This window comes from Dermacentor variabilis, chromosome 4, assembly GCF_050947875.1.
Source record: "Dermacentor variabilis isolate Ectoservices chromosome 4, ASM5094787v1, whole genome shotgun sequence".
Lineage (NCBI taxonomy): Eukaryota > Metazoa > Arthropoda > Arachnida > Ixodida > Ixodidae > Dermacentor > Dermacentor variabilis.
In genome coordinates this window covers 33,787,053-33,806,381 of record NC_134571.1, presented here as the reverse complement: position 1 = coordinate 33,806,381, position 19,329 = coordinate 33,787,053, and the positions used below count along the sequence as shown (strand labels likewise).

At 43.5% G+C, this 19,329-nt stretch overlaps 1 protein-coding gene across 2 annotated transcripts; it reads right to left on the bottom strand.

Moving 5' to 3' along the window:
• Nucleotides 1-1,168: 1,168 nt before the first annotated feature.
• Nucleotides 1,169-8,102, bottom strand: ND-B14.5B (NADH dehydrogenase (ubiquinone) B14.5 B subunit). Of its 2 annotated transcripts, none has more exons than XM_075688588.1 (3): nucleotides 8,057-8,102; nucleotides 6,927-7,070; nucleotides 1,169-1,298 (listed from the first exon to the last, which is right to left on the bottom strand). In XM_075688588.1, exons 2-3 carry the CDS (start codon nucleotides 7,045-7,047, stop codon nucleotides 1,249-1,251), a joined length of 171 nt encoding a protein of 56 aa, XP_075544703.1. In that variant the 5' UTR covers nucleotides 7,048-7,070; nucleotides 8,057-8,102; the 3' UTR covers nucleotides 1,169-1,248. The 2 variants fall into 2 exon arrangements, with proteins under 2 accessions (XP_075544703.1, XP_075544702.1); XM_075688587.1 differs by having other exon boundaries at nucleotides 7,893-8,096.
• Between the last annotated feature and the right edge of the window lie 11,227 nt (nucleotides 8,103-19,329).

Below are 19,329 nucleotides of genomic sequence, written 5' to 3'. Positions count from 1 at the left end.
AAAATTTTTGTGTCAGTACAACTTAAAGTTAAGCAATACTAGTAGATTACACTTTTGAAATAGTACTGGAAAGATCAGTCTTGCAGCATGCCAGAAAAGGCACAAAAAAAGGACTTGGCTACCAGTGGGATTGGAACCCACATCCTCTGCATTATGCACACCATGCTCTCACCAAAGACTAGCACTGGAAGCGTCGGCATCTATGAGCAACACAAATCGCCATGTATCGATATTGTGCCAAGTATGTCAAAAAACTATTTTCTTGCAAATCGGCACACTGAACAGAGTTGAAAAGAAAGACTGCAAAATGAAGCATATCCTGAAAGGTTTCTCATGCCTTCTATTGCATTTTTCAACGAGCCTATATAACAAAAAAGATTTCCTTGGATTAGTTTCACCTTATTTATATTAATGGTAGTAATTACGGTATTTCAATAAAATATATGGTACACCAATATCAATTACTTCACAAGTGTACCAAAGTATTCAGGGCATAGTCAGCTGTCCTGTGTATAGAGCCGGTTGTGAAAACTTAAGGGCAATGTTTTCTCCATAATTACCAGCCCAAAGAGTCACATCGAGGACCTCCTAAATTATTGTATGAATGGTGTTGCCTTTGCAGGTTTCCACGTCAATGACTACAGTAACACCATTTGCTTGTCATGTAGAGAGCAGCGTTACCTCCTCCAATCCAAGTGTGCCAAGACAGGCCCTCACTGAGCCTAGTAGCAGCTGCCAGTGGAGGCCGTGGCCTAACCAAATCAGTAGTTCACATTAAGCAGATCTTTTTCAGATTTCAGGTCTGCGGGAAAGCAACCAAGCTGTTCCCCACATGCGAAAGTTTGTTCAATTTAACAATTAAAATTTCCTCATAACTACTTTCTATTGAATCTAAATAGAGAGTAACTTGACTGCTTCTTGGCCTGTCTAGCAACACTTTAGCTATGAGAAGATTTTTTTGGAATCCTATAGTAGCTTTTATGGTTGTGCAACTATCATACATATACGTATTGTAAGACATATCAAACCAATGCTTTTATTTGGCAGCTACCAGAGAGAGCACACAGAAGATGATGAGGTTTATGATAATGATGCTTGTATACATAAAAATTGCTTTCTTTGTGTTTGTTGCCAATACATATTTTATGCACTTACTCAAGACACGGCGTAACTACAAGGTTTTATTTCTATTTAACAATCTCTCAACTATGACAACATGTGAAAAGAAGACTTGGAAGGCAGCAGAACTCATCGGACTGGAATCCAGGGCTCAAGAACATCTCTGTACTTCTTCCGCTCTGAAAGACAAGCACCAATGCCATTATTTTACACACTAAGCGATAAATAAAGTTGTTACCAACGAAAACTAAGCGATGGAAGTGCACGAAATAAAATGACTCTCATGAATGCCCATTTGCATGCAGTGCTACACATGTTGATGAATGCACATGCTTGAACCAAGGCCTGCCTAGCATAACAGATGAACTGCAGACACAAGACTATGCACCCCTGGTAGGCAGCTTAAGGGACACTAAAGGTAAATATTATGTGAAGCTTAAGTGATAAATTAATACTAAAGATGTTTAAGGCATTAATGGTATCGAGAACAGAGCTTTAGTAAGCGAGAAATTGAGGTAAATGTATGACAAAATTTTACTCTACTGGGACATTTTCATACTAGCCAGATGACGTAGCAACTCCTCATTATAATTCTGTCACTAGTACTCAACCATTGATAACAAAAAAGTCATTGCAGTGCATTATAGGACAGAAGAAAATGCTACTCGTAGCAGCAGTTCTATTCAATTTCTTGGAAAAAAAGAACTCACTGACGTTACGCATCACGACACAGCAGATAGTCAAAAGGTTCTGTTCTCGTTCAACCCCAGGCACTCATGTTTTGATGCATCTTAACTCATAGAATGCATCTTAACTTGAAGCCCATGCTTGGCTTGAGTTAAACGACGCATGTAGTGAACGTACCGAAGGAAACGCAATGAACATCTTGGGCACGTTCATATCAGGCGTCATTTAGATCAAGCCAAGCATGGGCTTCAAGTTAAGATGCATTTCTGAACACGGGGGTTAATGCCTGACAAAGCTCACACTAAAGAGTCAACTACATGCACGCAACATTCAAGCGACAGCGACATGAAAGATGGACCCTGTAGCGCTGGCTTGTCTCAATTTGGGACTATGCACATGGGCATGGCATCGCGAAAAAATGTTAAACCTTCATTGTCTGAATAAACACAGTCGTATTGCCTCTCAGATTGTTCACATTCACACAATCTTGGATACTTCATACGGAGTGAGAGATGACACAAAGCAAAGGCTCATTTTAGCATTTAGTTCTGGGTGTCACGAAGGGGAGCAAGTTGCAAGAGTGAATATGGATCAAAGCGGGTGCCCTGGTTGCTGTCATGTCATTGTGCAATCATGCAGTAACAGGCAGGACACCACACGGAACTCTGGGTGACAAGTGAAATTTCTGCAAGCAGCAGAAAATGCCACATCCATGTGATGTCTTGAGATGCTGTCAGCTCTGTCATTGCTCTGTTTCTGGCCTTGCTGTCGCATTCTAAACAATTCTATGCAAGAAAAAAAAAATGGGCCACAGGCTGTTGGTCGCTGTTTTACTCACTGACGGCAGTAGAAATTGATGGAATATGCAACATTACAGTTGCTGTATAGGTTCTCTTTAGGTAGCCAGAGTTGCACTAAAGTGCACCATCTTTGGCTCCAAAGTTATGCGGGAAAACCACTCCACAAATTTGTCGGAGCCATGCTCGTGCAGCAACGTCGGCAGCACCTCTTTTTCCCCACTTTCTTTTCATTTTTTATTAATTTACAAGTACAAGTCGATCGCTCACCTCACAATTACGAGCCTGAATTTTACACTTGCGTGCCTTATTATCCAAAGATTAATGAAAATGCAGTGTGTGACAGACACATACACTAGCGCATGGTGACATTGTGAGCCTTTCCAATTTTATTGCAAAGCTTCCAATATAATGCTACGATTTCATAGATTACCTATAATTCCTATTAGGCATGCATTTGACCATGGCTCGTGACAGCTGAAAGACGTGAATACACATATTCAAGAAACAACGCTGTCACATCGAACATTCCTTGTGTGCAAAGTATGAAAGTTAAATATGATCCAGGTGAATGACACAAGAAATTGCATGCGCTCGTACATTGCTTGATTTGACACCACTCCCATGCAGAACTATTTTGATTCTAACAATTCCAGTAAATCCTTGATGAGTTTTACATGTCACGAACTTGTGAACCTTCAGCAGTGCCACACGGTCTTGAAATTAGGTCTAAAAAGAAAGTATTTTTCCTAACATTTGATCATTCTGCAAGAGGGGTCAGTTCGTCATGTGACATTGATTCTGCAATTTAACCGAGCACAAAAACCTCCGCACACATATCTTCCAGCCAACAGCGTCGAGGAACAAGAAGCAAGAATAATAAGCGCTGCTGTCAATTCCATTTGATCAGCCGGTTTCTGTGGAGTGTTGGCCTCACAGGCAAGGTGTTGGCTTCTCCACAATGTAGCAAAGTTGTTTTGACAATGTAATAATGGTCAACGAACACTGCATCTAGAATTGCTGGAGGTGGCACACAGAAAACGATGCAGAAACTCTGGCACCCTAAAGGAAGCCTATACAGTAACTCTAATGCAATGTCACACCTTTTCGCAATTACCAGGCTATCTGAATTGTGGTAGAGGAATGTGGACCGTTAATATGCGATTTTCTCTGGAACTATATGTTTCCTTTGTACAAAACATGTGCAGCAGAATTTCTGGAATGGTACTTTAATGGTACACAGTAACGTGATATTTACCTTTAGTGACCCTTTAACAATATGAAGAGTATTGCTAGTGGTACGTGTTCAATCTGGGTCATACTAAAATGGGGAATGTTCTTTCATTAAGGGGAAGGTGGGCAAATGAAAAATAAAAACAAGGATCAGATCCATCCTGTGCATGCCCCCCCCTCCCCCCCACACTTTTTAAATTGTTGTCTACCTAGTTGGCCTCCTGTATAAAAAGGACAGGCGAAAAGAAACCATAATGTTCTCAGGCACTATGACAGGCTGAGCTTGCTCAAGCCAACTTTTCTGGTCAGTCAAGAGGGTCCAGAGGGAAAACTGATGACGCTAGCAGCGTCTCTTTTAAAGTGGGCCCTGTAACAACTTTCAAGCAAGGTGTGGGGTACACACCTGGTATTAAAGGCCACGATTCTTCAGTTTTACGGAGTTTACTGCAAGCTGCTCAATCTCGCTTTGCCCAATTTTTCCTCGGCGTATCTGGTCTCCAAGGTCTACAGTTGCGATATTAAGATTCCACACAGGCAGAAAATAAAAGTAAGCCAGTTCATAACTTTCTTTATCGTGCTTTATTTTGCTGCTTTTACATGCCATTCATGCATACTGTGTTTTCCTTTTTCAATATTACATTATGATACTCTGATGCTTCTGGTTCACATCGACTGCTTTATTGATAATCACCTGTGTTTGTCAGTTGTTAGTGATTATCTTTGTGTGCACCACCCCTCATGTAAAACACCAACAAAGGGGCGTTTGAGGTATTCGACACAAAGTTGCAGGTAGTGCACGGAGCATGTTAACGTAATGGCAAGTCCCTTGAATTGTCTGGTAAAAGCTTGAAGTCTATAGTTAATGGTGTTGAAAGGTACCACGAAAGTGTTGGCATGCACACTTTCAAGGTGAACATAATGCTCACTGACATCCCACTCTGGGCATCACCAGAAGTTAGGCTCAATAACATATTTACAAAGACTTCTCATAGGCAGCAGAGGAGAGGCATCGAGGTAAAACTTTGGAGACAGCAAGCGGTATTTACAAAGAGTCCTCATAGGCAGCAGAGGAGAGGCATCGAGGTAAAGCTGGAGATAGCAAGTGGACCCAGTTTAGACACCAGAGACTCCCACAGAGACTGCCTGACAACATCCTTCACAGCACGAAGGCAACAGTAGCTTTGCAGGAACATTCTGTCGTCACATTTACCTATGCATACGGACTGCAGAACACTATGCAACTTGCAGCCATAAGCCGTGCTGTTGTCAATCAATGTTTAACCTTTTTCTGCTCAAAGAAAATTTTCTGTTGGTGTGCGGTGTATCCACCACATGAAGCCTGCATGGCCTCTTAAGATTAATGGCACACTCTGAAGCTTACATGGTGGGCAGGGCAATACTGTAAACCTCAAAAGCAACGCAGCAGCTGCAGAAGGTACAGACCCCATTTCCATCTACATGCATTCATTATCAAAATGGTTGGTAGTTTCAGCACAAGGCTTTGCAGACAGAAGAAGTAAACTGAAGATTTCTGTTCAGAGTATTCTTTTTTTTTACAGCACTCTGATTTTTGGCAGAAATCTGTGGGCTTCGAAGGATTGACAATCAGCTTTCCCCAAGATCATGGCCAAACAAGACATGCTCAAAATGGTGCTCACTGCATCAGTTGCTCAGCTGTTCTCTTTCAAACATTACTCTGGACACACAAAAGAATGCGTGCGGCCTGCATTGGCCTGCCCTGTTACCTATCAGATAGTGAGGATATGACATGTTCCTGGAATCAATACGAGAAAAAACATAATGGCATGTCAACTTGTCACATGTGTTCACAGCAATGCCCTAAGCTGAAGTGGCCTCCCACATGCATTGCTCTGCATACTTTCTAGCACTGGACGCTATAACTGGCACAAAAAGTGAAGAGCTAAAGCCTTGTGTCCCCATATTGCATCGACCTTGTTCTAATTGCTTAGTATTTTTGATCTACTAGTTGCAATGTCTCGATGCTTAAAAATGTATGAACAAGTACAGCTTTCCTAACTATCTATGCTGTGGGTGCCCCAGCATGACTCAATGGCCGCTGTACTCCATTTCACACTTAGTAGGCAACACTGCGGAAGCAACACAAATAGAGCGGTCATGAAAGTCTCAGTCAGCATGTTTTGCAGTGAAGCTGTTCTTGATCTGCGATGCTTTCTACAGAATAACTACTTCGTATGTTACAACTACAAGTTGTGGACATGAGGTTGCATCAAATTTGATACTATTGGTGCATATTTGTGCTGCCAGTCTGAAATATGCCATGTTTTGGTCTCGAGTACAACCGTGGCCACTAGTGGCAGAGACACTTGCTCAGAAACTCTACAAGCTCGTTGGTAAACAGGTGCATATTTGTGAAGACTTGTGTGTAATAATTATATTTTGCACATGAATGCATTGGACTTATGGCATTTTTTGCAGGTCGGTCTCAAGCAGGATTTTTTTGCTCTGTGGCAGTGAATCCAGATTTCATTGGTCAATCTGGAGTGAGTTTGCACTCACTACTGGTCTTTTAGGATTAACTCACTCTGTGCCAGATCGCTCTCCCTTCCTACGCTGTGAAGGTGCGGGTTTGGGAGAAAATAGAACCACAAGCATACATCACTTCCGCCCGCCATGGCATGGCTACTTTGGTTGCCATGGATACATACAGAGCAGAAGCCGCTTCATGTGACATGTGTGCACAGACTTCCATTATAATCCACCATGGAGCATTTTTGCTCTTTGCTGGCAGATTCGGATTGGTGAAATCCGAGCACTCGCTCCAGGATTTCGGCGGCTGCTGCAGATCAACCAGTGGAAAACACGAGTGTTACATCCAATTAAACGACCCATATCTATGTCCTTCTTTCTTTTTTGAAGCACTATTTTTTGCTCATGAATCCAACCAAAAAATCTCTCTAGCATTCATAGTACTGTTTGCTACGTACAAAACAGTGTAGGGACACTATCAGTAAGCAGCAAGCATAAATGAAAAGTTAGCTTTCCCAGAATTCAATTATATTAAATATAACAGCAGTGTCAATGGTGCCTTGCACATGCACGACCTCTTACCAGGCTCTGGAAAGTCCTCCGGGTGCAACAAAATGTAGCGACGAAGAATGGCATCTCGCTCCCGAGACTGGTAGTCAGAGTAGCGACAACCAAGTTCTCCAAGGCCTACAGCAACAGCCATGTAGCTAATATGTCTTTGAATACCTGCGAACATCAAACGTACTCATCAGGAAATTATGTACAAATTAAAAAGAAAAAAGCCCAGAATTTCCAATGAGCGCCGTGTATCTTGATGTACCATCCACAAATCATTATACAATAACCAGTAACCAAAGTCTCAAGGAAGCACTTCTGTTTACTCGCTTGTACATTTTATCCCGTACCAATCATCGCATGCACGTCATCGCTACCAGGCTGCAGGGCAATGACGTACTTCTTCACATCCTGCAAGTGTCTGAACTGGAAACGTGTGATCTTTTTTTTAAACGTCCTTTCTCTGTAACGCCTGAACGACCCAAGTAAATAAAAGAAAGAGAATGACAATAAAGGCCGATGCAGTCAGCTCCATGAACAGCTCTGTACCACAGAAGCGAAGGAGAAGTAAACAGAAGGCTTTCTTTCTTTCTTTTTTGCGTTCGCATATTCTGACAGCAAATTAGCCTTTATCGTTCTATGCTGCAGCCAAACGCTACCGAGCGAGAATGAACGTATTTCTTGCATTTGTCTTTTGAGTATACTAACAGATTATAGTATATATTATATATTTCCACACTTCTGGTATGATTGATTCTACCATTTTTCCCATGTTGCACCTGCAGCTGTTTCCATTTGGCGAGCATAGGCTGCAGAAACTGAATGGAAGGAGCAAGAAACCAGTTACCAGTAGCGTTACAGTGTCTAGGATATCGCATCTGAACAGCAGGCCAAAGCAGGACAAAATGAAACCTTAGAAAAACGTATCACTGTCTACAGTGTATACACACTCCCAAGGGCAAACGACACATGCGGCGATCAAGAGGAACCTACCGCTCATTATAGGCTTCCTCATGAAATAGTTCGATACACAAGCTGCGAATCCACCAAACAGTGCAGGAATGCCCCAGTAATAAACGCGTTCCATAAACACCCTATGTTCATTTGGTGGCTCAGGACTAAACAGGTTCTCGTAATATGGAGGCAGTTTGCCGTACTTCTCGTCTTCCGCCATCATCTCCGCAAGAACAGCTTGACCTGGCTTGACTACTGGCTGCGTGCGAACCGAACTGGATTTGGGCGGCGGTTGCGGAGCACGACCGGAGGTAGCGCAGGCGCCACCGTGGCAGGCGCACTTCGCGGCATATTCAACATAATTTCGCTGCGGGCGCTGACCGATTGAGCGCGTACGCTCTTATAATGGTGCCTTATTTCAACTGCAAATTTATATTGACGCCTTTTTGCTGCGTATACATGTTTGAGGTACGCGTTCTACAACATGACGTATTCAATTTTGCTGTCGTTGTCAAGTGCGTCGTCTGCTAGCGAGCGCGCGTTAGTTGCGCGGACGCTGGCGGACGCCCAGTCTGTGCATATTATATGGTTTTACTTGCTTTGGTGCACCAGCGACCTTTGTCGGCTGGTACCAACTGTCTTTTTAGGCGGTTCAATTGTGATCTTGAACATTGTTATCTCAAAGTAACACGTAATTTCTCACACAGAAGCCGCCTATCTGCAACATGTAATTACATAGGAAAAAGTTATTGATATAGTATCATTTTACACGCGTTTCGTGCTGGTGGAATATTGATCAGGGACAATGATCAAAGAAAACAATCTTATAGTGAAATAAACCAGGTTTATTAACTATGTGGTGTGAGAGATGCAGATGACCAATGCAATTCTAGGCCATCTAAGAGTAGTACATAGACATATATCCACGACATATAAGTAAGAGACAAATTATCAAATATTCCTAATACACTGATTGCAAAAGTGAAAACTTCCGACCGGTATAAGCGTGTTTTTTTTAAAAGCTGCACCAGCCCTAGGTGAACCAATCGACTTCCCGAGAAACGGTATCAAGACAATTATTGGACGTTAATATGAACAACAGTGTTAGGGAAGAGATCGATATTGCCTGTGTACTCAGACTGAATCGGGGAGACCGGGGACTTTTTGCCAATGTAATCTCCGTGGCTTGTCTGGTGTTCTTAAACGTGCCAGCAGGCGAAATGGAGTAGAAACATATAGTCTAATAAAATGGTATCTGCTATTCAGTATTCGACTTCAGAAAACGCTATTAAAAATTATCGAATAGCTGCTTCCGTTCGAATATAACGCATAACAGCACTTTCGAAGTCTCGAAGGTCAGGGGCCAATGCAAGCGAGGACTCTTATTCCAAATGATTGTGCTGCTGGAGAGTCGTGGCTGTTGCGCAAGCCTTCCCAGTTTAATATAGTTTGAATACTTCTTCCAAGCACGCAGTGAAAAACATTGGAGAGAGTGTGTCTCCTTGTCTGACCTCTTTCTTTATAGGTATCTTCCTACTTCTCTTGTGTAGAATTAAGGTAGCTGTGGAATCTCTGTAGATATTTTTCAAGATAGTTGCGTAAGCGGCCTGTACATCTTCGATTACGTATACTGTCTCTATGGGTGCTGGTATACCTACTGAATCAAATGCCTTTTCGTAATTTATGAAAGCCATATAGAGAGGCTTATTGTGCTCTGCGGATTTCTCGATAACCTGATTGATGACATGGATGTGATCCATTGTAGAGTATCCGTTCCTGAAGCCAGCCTGTTCTCTTGGTTGACTAAAGTCCAGTGTTGCCCTTATTCTATTGGACATTATTTTGGCAAATATTTTATATAATGCTGGGAGTAAGCTAATGGGCCTATAATTGCTCAATTCTTTAACGTCTCCCCTTTTGGGGATTAGTATAATGTTTGTATTCTTCCAGTTTTCTGGGACCCTTGCAGTCTATAGAAGAGCCGCCAGTTTGGCAAGCATTATGTCTCCTCCATCTTTGATTAAATCGACTGTTATTCCATCTTCTGCTGCCGCTCTTCCTCGTTTCATGCCTTGCAGGGCCCTGACCTCATCGCTAGTTATAGGAGGAGTTTCTGTATCCTGTTCATTAATGTTTCGAATAGAGTTATCCTGAGTCCTCTGGGTCAGTATAGTACAGGTCAGTATACAATTATTCCGCTGCTTTTACTATACCTTCGAGATTGCTGATGATATTACCCTGCATATCTTTCAGTGCATACATCTTGGCTTGTCCTATGCCAAGTTTTCTTCTCATTGATTTCAGGCTGCGTCCATTTCTTACGGCTCCCTCCGTCTTTCTCACGTTATAATTTCGAATATCGCTTATTTTCGCCTTGTTGATCAGTTTTTATAGTTCCGCGAATTCTATCTTATCTCTTGAGTTGGACACTTTTATTCTTTGTCGTTTCTTTATTAGGTCCTTTATTACTTGGGAGAGCTTGCCTACTGGTTGCCTTGCCTCAAACCTCAATTGCTGCCTCTGAAGCAGTGGCGTAGCAACAGGGGGGGCCGGGGGGCCGTGGGCCCCGGGTGCACGGGGCAAGTAGGGGGGGGGGGGTGTCATATACGTCTGAAGACACCCGAAAATTGTCGATATCCTCGCCTTCCTCGACTACACACGAGGGGGGGGGGGGGGTTGACAGGAGAGCTAAGGGCCCCGGGTGCCAGACGACCTAGCTACGCCACTGCTCTGAAGCCAGCCTATAGTTACGGTTTCATTCATTAGCTCTATGTCATCATCATCTCTCTGTTCTAAGGCTGCATATTTGTTTGCAAGTACCGGTCTGATTTTGTTTTTACCCTTACTGCCTCTAGGTTGACCTGTTTCTTCTTGACCAATTTTGCTCTTTCTCTCTTCAAATTGAGGTGAATCCTAACCCTCACTAACCTATGATCACTGCATTTTATCCTACCTATCGCTTCTACATCCTGCGCTATGCTTGGATCAGCAGAAAGTATGAAGTCAATTTCATTTCTTTTTTCACCACTAGGGCTTTTCCAGGTCCACTTTTTCTTGTTACGCTTCCTGAAGAAGGTGTTGATTATTCGAAGCTTATTCCTTTCTGCGAATCCTACCAGCATCTGTCCTCTAGCGTGCGTAGAATCGACGCCGTAGTTGCCAATTGCTTGTTCACCAGCCGGCTTTTCCCCCACTGTTACCCGCTATGTCCTTATGGATTAGGAATCCTACCCCGTATTGCTTCTTATCTAGGAGACCTCTATAGCAGATGACATGACCATTATTCAACAATGTATAAGCCTCACCTGTTCTTCTAATGTCACTAAGGCCGATGATATCCCATTATGATATCCCAGTATTCCTATAAGGTGTTAATACCAAAATGATACATGCTTGTAATTTACTTTCTTGAGCTGACGCCGTCCGGTGGAGCTCCTTACGGGAACTACTGCTGGGCTGGGAGAGTGTTGAGGTATCTGTACAGGAAAAACGTTGATTCACAGTGGAGGAAAAGAACTAGGAAGCTTACCAGCAAGTAGGCGGCCTGTAGGATGGGCAACACAGCAACAAAGAACGTCAAGCGGGAAGTCAGAGAGGCTGAAATAATGTCATGGGTGGCGGCAATGGAAAAGAAACCTGCCATGAGTAACTACTTAAGAGGAAAAAACTAAATCAGGAAAGGAGAAATTTATGATAACTCAAAGGGAAGCTCATTACTTTTCGAAGCGAGATCGGGATGCCTTAGAACACGCACCTATAAAGCGAGATTAAGAAGGAAGAAGAAGCATGTACTTGCTGCGGTAAAGCTAGGAAATTATAGATTTTTAAATTCATTTCCTGAACACACAAGCAAAGTCTGCCCGACTCTTGGCCAATCTCCGTGAGAGGGTATGCGCCAAACTCATCAAGGACATCATCATCATCATCATCTGCTGGCCTCGACAGTGCAACCGTTTCGTTGACCTGCAGTGGTGCTTTGGCTGAGTATCGGGTGGTTTCAGGTGTCTCACTAACCTTATTTTAGTTTCTGGTTGATTGGCATTCCTTGCGTCAGCCGTCTTGGGCTGATGTCGACCAGTTCTCCTGGCCAGGCGCGATCCGCCTGGTCAGCATCCCTGCCACCTAATGAATTGCCTCTAGATTTATTTTTTCGCAGTGGCGTCAGCCCCATTCCTGTTGCACTTGTGCCTACGTAGTGGAGGTTCCATCAGGATCCCGAATCCACAAGCTGTCCAGAAGGCACTTAAGACCACGTCCAACCACTTCCAGGCCATCACTGACGTGCGAGCGTTTGGACGGGGAGGTATAGTGTGTCGTTCACCCGACCAAACCTGTGTTGAAGACCTCTCGAAATGCACTTCATTCGCTTCCACCCCGCTGAGTGCTTTTATTCCGCCTCACCTTGCGTGCACCAAGGGTCTTCTATGGGGCGTAGACTCCCGATTAAGTCATATTTAAACCCTGGACAAGCTCTCCGCAGCAGGCGTCATTGCCATCTACCGTTGCAATCGGCTGGTAAATAACGAGAGGGTTCCGACGGGGTCTGTAATTGCAACGTTTGTAGGCACATCATGTCCATCTGAAATAAAGGCGTGGCCTCTTGTGTTCCGTGTAGAGCCACTCGCGTCACGTCCAATCCACTGTCAGAATCGCTGGAGATTCGGGCACAGCGCAGGAGGATGTAAGTCTAGCTTGCGTTGTCGCACCTGTGGAGATGGTCATTCTTCAAGTGAGTGCTCTGCTCAATCTCAAAAGTGCTGCCTCTGTGGGGGAGCACACCCAGCAGACTGTTCGAACTGCTCAGCTCGCGCTCAAGAAATACAAATTCTTGAAATAATCAACCGCCATCGCTGCTCCCGAAGAGATCCAGTTGCATTTATCAAAGACAGGGCCTTCGGATACTCCGGTGTTACAGCGCGCAACACTCCAAGCGTGGATCTTAATATCTCAGAAGCAATTTACTCTGCTGTTGAAAAAGCAATGGCTAGCTAAAGCTATGGATAAATTGATATTCAGTCTGTCTGATTGTTTAGCGCAAATCATTTCCAGTCAGATGATGCAAATAATGCAGACCACTAAGGTACCAATGCAGTCCCAGGTATCTAACGGCACACTTCGAATACCTAGCAACGAGGTAGAGACGCCTTCTACATTTGCAGAACATTCCACAGACACTACTCCGCGCTAGCCCAACCAGGCCAGGATGAGCCCTCTTATTCAGACACTGTTAGTGTCGCAAATATGGAACTTGACACTCGAGCTCCCAAACGTATGGGATCCTCAATTTCAAAAATTATGAAACAAAAATAAATAAAAAGAGTCAACCATGCATCTCCTATAATTACAGAAAGTATTCTAAAGGCGGCAGTTGCCGCTGCTGTGCGTTAAACACCATTGGACAGTTGAAAGTACTACAGTGGAACTGTCGCTCTATATTTTCAGCTTTAACAGATTTATCTTGCCTATCTATTCAATTCAATCCAGATATCTTACTTTTCCAAGAAATTTGGCTTTCACCAGAGAAAAATTTTCATTTAAAAGGTTTTCGGTCTTTCCGATTATATCGACACTCGCGAGGTGTAGGATTACTGATACTTATTTCCAGTAAAATTTGTCACAAGGAAAAAATTTCTTTTCAAATCATGGATTCTGACTGCGAAATTTTGGCTATAGATTTATGTCTCCCAGGGTACCATCCATTTTCCATTATAAATGCTTATTTCCCCACCGGTGTGCAAAGTACACGTCAACTTGATAGGGCAGTGGCTGCGTGTAGAAAAGAAAATTTGTTTGAAGGGGATTTAATTTAATTCGCATCACGTGTCGGGGGGGAGGGATAAAAACACATTTGTATAGTAAGAGACTATGGGAGTGGACTATTGATAGTCACCTTTCATGTCAGAATAGAGGACAAGTAACATTTGCTAGAGGTCCCTTTCGTTCGGTATTAGATTTAACATTTTGTGGCGCTGGCATCAATGTTTTGTCGTGAGTAGCGGTTGACTCAGCAGCCAACAGTGATCATTTTCCTGTGTCATTTGAAATAATTTGTCCAATAACATCTTTAGAATACCAGGCATGCACATTTGTGAACCAGTCGAAATTTAAGACTTTCTTGCGTTCAGCCGTTTCGAAACTTGCCAATGCCAATGATAAGGAAATTGCTTCAGCCATTTGCTCAATTCTAGAGGATTCCCGGAAGCAAGCTGAATTTGTCATCCCTTCGGCTAAAGGCACCGCTTGTCTTTGGTGGAATAATGAGTGTACGCGGGACTATATAGAAAAAGAAAAGCCACTTGGAAAATGCTTCTGCATAATCAGTTCCCGACAAAATGGAAAAATGATGAGTTCCACGCTGGTGTATTCAAGCGTACTGTTAATCGACCCAAAGAAGAATACAATATTAGTCATTACGATTATCTATCAAATTCAAAAAGTAAACGTGCTTTATTTGCATTTCTTCGGGCTAGGAAGGTGCCACCAACACCCTCAACATTAGACTCAATTTTTTTGACCCCGCAAGAATTGAGCGCTTCCCTAGAAGAAATTGCCAAAGGCTTAGAAAAGCGATTTACGGCCCGGCTTCCGGCTATTCATTCTACATTAGATCCTTCGGATGGCTTTACTCGAATTTGAGACTGCACTGTGCTTGCCGAATTCAGCCCCTGGCCCTGACGGTGTCACAAATGCAATGTTAAAAATATTGTTACAGGAATCGCCTAACGTTCTTTTAGACCTGGTGAATTATTCAACTAAATATGCTTGGATTCTGTTGCAACGGGAGCTCGCCAAAGTAATATTGATGCTTAAAAAACAAGAAGGAAGGTTTGTATTGGAGAACATTAGGCCCATTGCGCTTATATCAGACGTAGTAAAATTCATTGAGACCCTTCTTCACCTTCGTATAATGAAATTTATTAATGATAATTCCAATCTTATTCCTTGTCAGATTGGTTTCAGGCCGGCTGCTCCATCTGGTATGCCCACGTCGACTTAAAAGCCGAATACAACTCGCTCGACGTCATAAGCAATACGCTGTCTTAGTGACGCTCGATATCGCTAAAGAATTCGACACTGTGGAGCACACTGTATTGATCAATCGGTTAACATCCTGTGGTGTTCCTGGGTATATAGTAGCGTGGATTCAGTCATTCTTAGGTGAAAGAGAATTCTATTGCTACGAAAGCGGCTTTTCTTCTTCTAAGCACAAACAAACGAGAGGCGTACAGCAAGGCTCAATCCTTCTTCCGGTGCTTTTTAATATTCTCATGAGCACACTACCTTGTCATCAAGAAGTTACTACTTATGTTTATGCAGACAATATTGCGTTTTTCGCAGCTGCAAACGACATCCACACGCTATACCAGCGACTGCAAACTTACCTTTGTGCTCTGGAGAGGTGGTTAGATGTTAATCACTTTATACTCAATGCCAGCAAATGTGCTGTTCTCGTTTTTCCGATACGTGACATAGTGCACATCTCATTGTCTTACAACCTTCAAGACATACCACAGGTGGAATCTGTTAAATACCTCGGAATTATTTATAACGCCTCTCTCAACTGGCGCCCACACATAGATCATGTGACTGGAAAAGTACCCGTGCAATTGGCATATTGCGTAGGCTGAGCAGTCGTCGAATAGGATTGAGAAGAGATTCACTCCTAATGATATATCGTACGTACGTTCGCCCTATATTAGAATTTGGTTGCGTGCTCTTCTACGGAACTCCAGCCTACATGTCCCGTCCTCTAATCAGCATTACGTCTGTGTTTAGGTCTTCCTAAATTTGTTGCAAATTCTGTTAATCTAGAATCCCGTGTTCCTCCTCTTTCGTGCAGGTTTCCGCTTTTGACAGTGCAGACGTTCTTAAGGATTTATAAATCACCGCTGCGACATCCCCAAACAATCTTTATCTCACAACCTGCGTTGTTTTTCGGTGTCAACTGGCCGCGACTACATACTCCGCATATTATATTCGTGCAAAAATTACTTGACTCTTTGGGAGTGCGCATATGCGATGTACTTCCTATTCCCGACAGAGCTGCTGCAACGGATATTCAATTCGATGACATTTTTCCTAATCATGCAAAATTACTTCCACAACGTATTCTAGACGGTAAATTACAAGATCATCTGAAGAACCTTCAAACAAACATTGTAATTGCGACAGACAGTGGCGTAGCTATAGGTCATCTGGCACCCAAGGCCCATAGGTCTTCCGCCCCCCCCCCCCACCGGGTGTAGCCGGCGGAAAGAAAGGTGTCTTAAGACGTATATGACACCCCCCCCCCCCCTCCACACACACTGGCCCCTTGCACCCCCCCCCCCCCCCGTTGCTCCACCACTGGCGACAGATGCTTCACAATTTGAAGTCAAGTTGTCTCTTCGGCTGCCAGATTTCATACCGATCTTTTTATTCGAATTCATGGCCGTGGTGGTGGCATTACGCAAATTAGGACCATCAATTACATCAGCCGTGACATCGATTCGTTATCATTGTGCTCATCCCTTACTGCTTCTCGTGATTCTCGCGTGATGAGGACGTTTAAGTCATTGGTACTTGGGTGCATGAGAAGCGTGCGTTTGATTTGGGTGCCTGGCCATAAAGGACTAATCATAAATGAAATTGCAGACTCTCTAGCCAAGGCATCGATAAGTGGTCCAATTCCTTACTGCTCTTTGACTGCACATGTTACTGCTGCTAGATTTCGCAGGAGTGTCATTATGCAGGCAGCATCAGGCTCCGCTTCACCAACTCTGTGGATTTCCGACATCTCCTTTACACTTGGCACAGAGATTTTTTTTTCCGAACACGGAAAATTGAAGTGTCCATCACGAGGCTGCGCTGCTGTATACCTGCGTTCAACTTCTATCGCCACAGATCTAGTCCCCTCACCATTATGCTCATTCTGTGACGAAGCGGAGACATTAGACCATTTCTTGTTGTCTTGCAGGCATTTTGCTATTATAAGAAAACGACTACTCGAAATCCCGCTTGGCACTATTGGTCTAAATCTATCAGTGCCTGTCATCCTATCTTTTGGAGCCTCCATTATTGGGTTCAGTTACATGAATGTTTGCTTGGCAATCCAAAATTACCTCATTGAAACTAATCGTTTTCCAAGACTGATCGTTCTCCCTCCCCACCATTGCTTTCTTTTATTTCTTATCTATTATTAATTTTTACCTTTTTCTGATACCCGGTTTCCTTATGATTTTTTTTCTCCAAACACAAAACGTTTACTTTTAAACTCCAATGTTCAAATTGCTAACTCCCTTGTTATTATTATTTTTCATGCACCTAATTTAACCACCCGATTCATGGCCAATCCCCCAATGTGGGTGTGTGCCACGGCCACTCAGAACAACAACAACAACAACAACAACAACAACAATGGCGCATGTTTTACTATAATGTGAAGACGTCTGCCCAGCGGTCGATTTAGGCACCACTGGCCTCCTTGAAACCCTTGGGTTCAGCGAGCAGTGGAAAAGTAAACATGTCCGCAATAGGGATTAGTAAGAGGCGACTGGAGGAAGAAAAGTAGGGAAACGACAAAATACGGAGACGTACAAAAGCAAAGTTCGCAATTGGGGATCAGAAAATTTGGTTGTGGAAGTTCATAGTTTTTTCTTTCTTTTTTTTCTTGTTTAACCTTGGTAGGACATTAAGCAGTATAATAGCAAGAGCTTGGTGGTGCTACCCATCGCCCCGTTCTAAAGGGGACGCTCATAACATCCATCCATCCGCTGCTGCTTACCTGGTGCCACAACGTTGGATCAATGCACAAAGAGCCCGGAACGAGAATTTATATAGAGCAAAATAAACATTTCCTCATTTCACATGGCGTTTGCGTCTACTTCTTGAAATTGCGCGTGGCACAGATTCGACGGAGGCCTGTAAAGATCGTTTGCAATCATTCTTATTTACTACTAAACCGATTCAGCACGAAGATCGCGCGTGGTTGAGCTGCAGAAAAAAAAAAAGAATGCAAATGACACGTCGATAAGCGCAGCCAGCGTAACGCGTTCCAGCTAGTATTCAAAACACGCGCGTCCAAAACCGAAACCAGAAGTGTGGTTCAGGTGTTTATGCCGGTGACTTGGAGCGCTACAGTTGATTCGCCCGCTGGGCTCTATGGGAGTGTCCACTCTAGTTGAATTTCTTTCTCTAAGGAAAAAACACCGTCCAATCCACTCAATCTCATTCTAGGCTGCGTTCCAATAGTTGCCGTAGACGGCAAAATAGACGGTTAAGCGGACAGCGGCCTATGGTCCCTAGAATATTCTAAGGACCATAGCATAGAGTTTCTGTAGGAAACTCTATGGACCATAGAGCTTCTCAGGGACCATATCTTGAGTCTCGTTCCAATTCTCACGAAGACATCAAAGTAGACAGCTTCGCGAAGACAGCATCGAAGTCAAAATGATGCAAGCTACTTTCATATCCAAACAAGATGGCAGCTTAGAAGCACGACGGGAAGGTCGTCGGCGCACAAGAAAACGTAGACACGCTTTCCTATAACCCTTACACGTGCGCATAGAGCACATGCGTTTGATGAATGTGCAAAACGTGCGACAGCCTCGGGTGTGCGAGAACTCGAAAGAGAAAACTAAAAATACAATAAAATACCGATAGCTGACTGGTGAATGTTACGTATCATTTCAAATTAGGTGCTGTACGTAAAAAACAAAAAAAAAGTATTTTTCCATTTCCCACGTAAGAAAACGAGAGCAAAACTGCTGGCCTACTTCCAGCAGTGGTGAAAGAGGCGCGGTTAGTTTCCGTAGCCTTCGCTTCATAGCAAAGCAAAGTTGTCCGAGAGTTTTTGTGTCATCATACCACCGTACCAATGCTGCCAAATGGCGCCACGCGTTTGCAGCGCCAGCATGTTTGTCGTCTGCTACCTACCCACGGACACCGCGGTGTAGGGAGCGTATATGCTGCACTATTGCTATAAAAAAATGACCATGTAGGTGGGCGGAGCTACTTTTCTACAACAGTTAAAAAAAAAAAAAAAAAGTGGCTACGCTCACGCAGCAAGAGTAGGTAAAATATAGCCCTATAGACAACGAAGCCGCAGCACAAGGCAAAGCTACGCGGGATTTTTAACACAATTGTTAAGTACCTCCGCTGCATTAGATTGCGGTAAAACGGGCAGAGTACGCCAACGCTGCTGTTCGGCTACTTGAAGTGGAGTACCCCCTGGGACTACTACTTAATCCTTCCACCAAAAGCCCTCTAGCATATGCTAGTGAGGAAGCCTGTACGCTAACGAGGCATTCATAAAATTACCCAACATTCAAATGTGTTACTCCCCATTTCCTCCGACCATGCACTGAGGCTTCGCAACACCTTGAAGTTTAATGCAGTTTTAGCCACACTTCGTGTACATACCTTAAAAGGGGTGGAGTGGGACAGATCTGAATGCACCTGGTAGAATAGCAAATGCCATACACTTCCTCTAACAAAC